Source organism: Echinops telfairi, unplaced genomic scaffold (genome assembly GCF_000313985.2).
Source record: "Echinops telfairi isolate 266 unplaced genomic scaffold, ASM31398v2 ScPeMD7_7467;HRSCAF=8505_1, whole genome shotgun sequence".
In the NCBI taxonomy this organism is placed as follows: Eukaryota; Metazoa; Chordata; class Mammalia; order Afrosoricida; family Tenrecidae; genus Echinops; species Echinops telfairi.
The window spans coordinates 12,281,762-12,284,808 of NW_022111368.1; the positions used below are offsets into that span (position 1 = coordinate 12,281,762).

Here is a 3,047-nt window from a genome sequence, read left to right on the forward strand (position 1 = left end):
GGGGGGACCCTCCAAATCATTAAAAAAAAAAAAAAAAGAGCCACACTAACCAGTCAGATAGGGACTGGCGGAACCCCCAAGACTATAACTCTTCAGAGCTGGAAATGAACTCACCCCATGGGTGACTCAGACCAAAGGGTAAATAGGTGCTGAGCAGTGTTTCATTCTGTTGTACGGAACGTCACTGTGAGTCAGAGCTGACTCTGTGCATCTTACGACACTACCATCAGCAGCGCCAGTGAAGTAAAGCGCAGCATTTCACCAAAGCTTAGGGGTTAGGAAAGGAGGAGGAATGGAGACAGGAAATAGACCGGAAGTAGGATAAGGGATGGCACATTGTGAGGATTGCGATCAAGGAGCTGCAACAAAATGTGTCTGCTTGTTGAAAGGAAAACTGATCTGCTCTTTAAACCTTCACCAAATTAAAAATGAAGTTAGGGGGAAAAAATAACAGTTTAAGCATAGAAAATGCCTAACACAGGATTCGGCACACAGTGAGCGGCTGGCACTCAAAATGAGCTCATTACTCATCTCATCTAGTCAAGTGCCCGTGAAGCTTTTCTATTTTGGGGGGCCCATTATTAGAGGATTACATTATGCATCACTCCTAAAGCCACGGGATTAGCGTTAATGGACCATACATAGTCTAATTTTTACATCTAGGTTTCTACTTATTGTCCTCTCATGCAATTGCTCTTAGGGAATATTTGAGCTCTGGCATCTTGGACAAATGCATGCTGTAATAAAAATAGACACACTTGTTGCAAAGGCTTTTTTGAAAACTGAAAAGGGGAGTGGAGTGAAAAAGTACTCCAGATACTGAGTGCAACTGAACCCTTAGAACATTTGTCTGTCATTATCATAGGTATTTGTAAATTACCTAACTCTGAAATAACATTCTTTCAGGAAGAATGGGCAATGTGTGAGCAAACTCTAAATCCAGATTCTTGGATTTATTACACAGTTTACAAGTCTTCAATATTTTAATGTTTGAAGGTTTTACGCTACATCTTTGTTCATTTACTTTTAGTTGAATCAGCAGATGCCTAGCATGAACTCCTTTCCAACTCCGAGGTTTTGCCAACTGGCTGAATGACGTCACTTTCCTCTTATACATCAAGTATTTAGCCAATGTATTTACTGAGTTTACGATGCCAGCTGAGAAGAGCGGTGGTGAAGTCACTTGGTATATTTTGTCACCTACCCTCAGCAGAGTGGCCTCTCCCCAAACACTGCCCTCATTTTAGCAAATGCCATTGCTATGACTCCTGTGCTCGTCTGCGTAAGTGGCACTTTCTAGGAGGGGACAGAGCGGCCCCTCTCCTCTCAATGAGTGACATCAATTGAAGTGAGCAATAAGGAAACCCCGACAGAGGGAAGCAGGTCACCAGAGAGCAGCCGGCAGCCCTTGGACTGTGCGTGGAAGGAGGGTGGAGCGGCTCCATCTGTTTGGGCATGATTGAAGGGCTGATGTCAAGTCTAAGTGTTTCAAGTCATTTTTTCCTTTTTTAAAATGAGCTGATGGGGCCTCTCCTTCACTGGTGTTCCTAAGTCATGTCCTGTAGTGGATCATTTGCTCACTTGCCTTCTCCTGGGGAGGTCCCTGCTTCCCTTTCTATGGTGGACATATAGTGAATGGGAGAAATAACTAACTGACCTACCCTGTGCACATCCACCATGGTAAGTATGGTCTTCACCAGGCTTTGTTTAATATTTAACTCCTTTTATCCCCCCATTGATTAGATCCAATAAGCAGGCATGAGCATCATCATCATCATCATCATCATCATCCTGTGTTCCAGATGAGGGAATGCAGCCATAGGTGGTTTAAGAAGCGCAGCTCAATTCACATAACTAGTACGGGTGGAACTGGGCACGAATCTAGTCAGTCTGGCTCCAAGCCTCAGTGCCTAATCAGCCAGCCAGAGGTGGCATGAAACCCCCCCGGCTGGAGTGCAGCACAGAGCAGGGAAACAGGGATGAGCGGTGTCATTCAGCTTCATTATTGAAAACACAACATCAAGTCTACTTCCGGTTACTGCAACCCTAGCTTCATTCAAATAGGTGCTACTTTCCATTTCCTTCTTTTGCTGGATGTGAAAAAAATCCCAAACCAATCTCACTGTCCCGGAGTCTCTCCCGATCCACAGTGACCCTACAGGGCAGGTGGAACTGCTCCTATGAGTTTCCGAGATTGTAACTGTTGAAGGAAGTAGAAAGCCTCATCTTTCTCCTGCAGAGCCGCTGGTGGGTTTGAACTGCTGACTATGCAGTTAGCAACCAAACATGCCCCCACAACACTACCAGGGTTCCTTTGGATGTGAAAGATATCAAAACTAACCCTTTCACACCCATTACTTCTCCAATGTCACCATGGTAACCACCACCCAGTATTTAGGATGGAAACGTAACTCAAGCAAGCTGAACAAAACAAAACAAAAATGCTCCAAGTCTCACAACAAATAAGTGAAATGAACAAATGGATGCGACTGCATGAGTTTCCTTGAGTAACAAGAGTGTGGAGAAGAATTATAAAGTAGGTACCCAGGAAATGATGGAGATGAAGTTCTGCTGTGTCTAAAAAGACACACTCATACCACTTAGGTGGCATGGCTTTGAGATGAGAGCCAACGCCAGCGTTACCTGTAGGGTGGTTGTGCGTCATCCGTCCACACTCGATGCTGACTTCAATGAGGGTTTCCAGCCGCTCGGGCTTCCAATAGCGCATGCCGATGCACATTGCTTTGGTGGCAGCCCCAAATCCGGAGCCTGCATTGACAAGAAAAGAGAAGATAGAGCGATGGCTGCATAACCCCACCGGAGGGGAATGAACAACAGAGTTGCCGGTGAATGGATACATTGGATGGTGTAAGAAAGGGTAATAATAATATATAATATATAATTAAGGGCCAATGGGGGTGGTAGGCTGGGGGTGGGAGGGGATAAAATGGAGCTGCTATCAAAGAGTTCAAGAAGAAGGAAAAGTTATTGAAAATGATGATGACAGCAATTGTACAATTTTGCTTGATCTAATGGAACTGGATTGC

At 44.8% G+C, this 3,047-nt stretch overlaps 1 protein-coding gene across 1 annotated transcript in view; it reads right to left on the reverse strand.

Annotated features, from left to right (window-relative positions):
- The window catches only part of ADPRHL1 (ADP-ribosylhydrolase like 1), a 38,081-nt gene that overhangs the window by 14,478 nt on the left and 20,556 nt on the right, over positions 1-3,047 (reverse strand). The window contains exon 3 of the mRNA XM_004704421.2: positions 2,644-2,769. Coding sequence (XP_004704478.1) covers positions 2,644-2,769 — 126 coding nt within the window. The remainder of the gene's footprint in view (positions 1-2,643; positions 2,770-3,047) is intronic.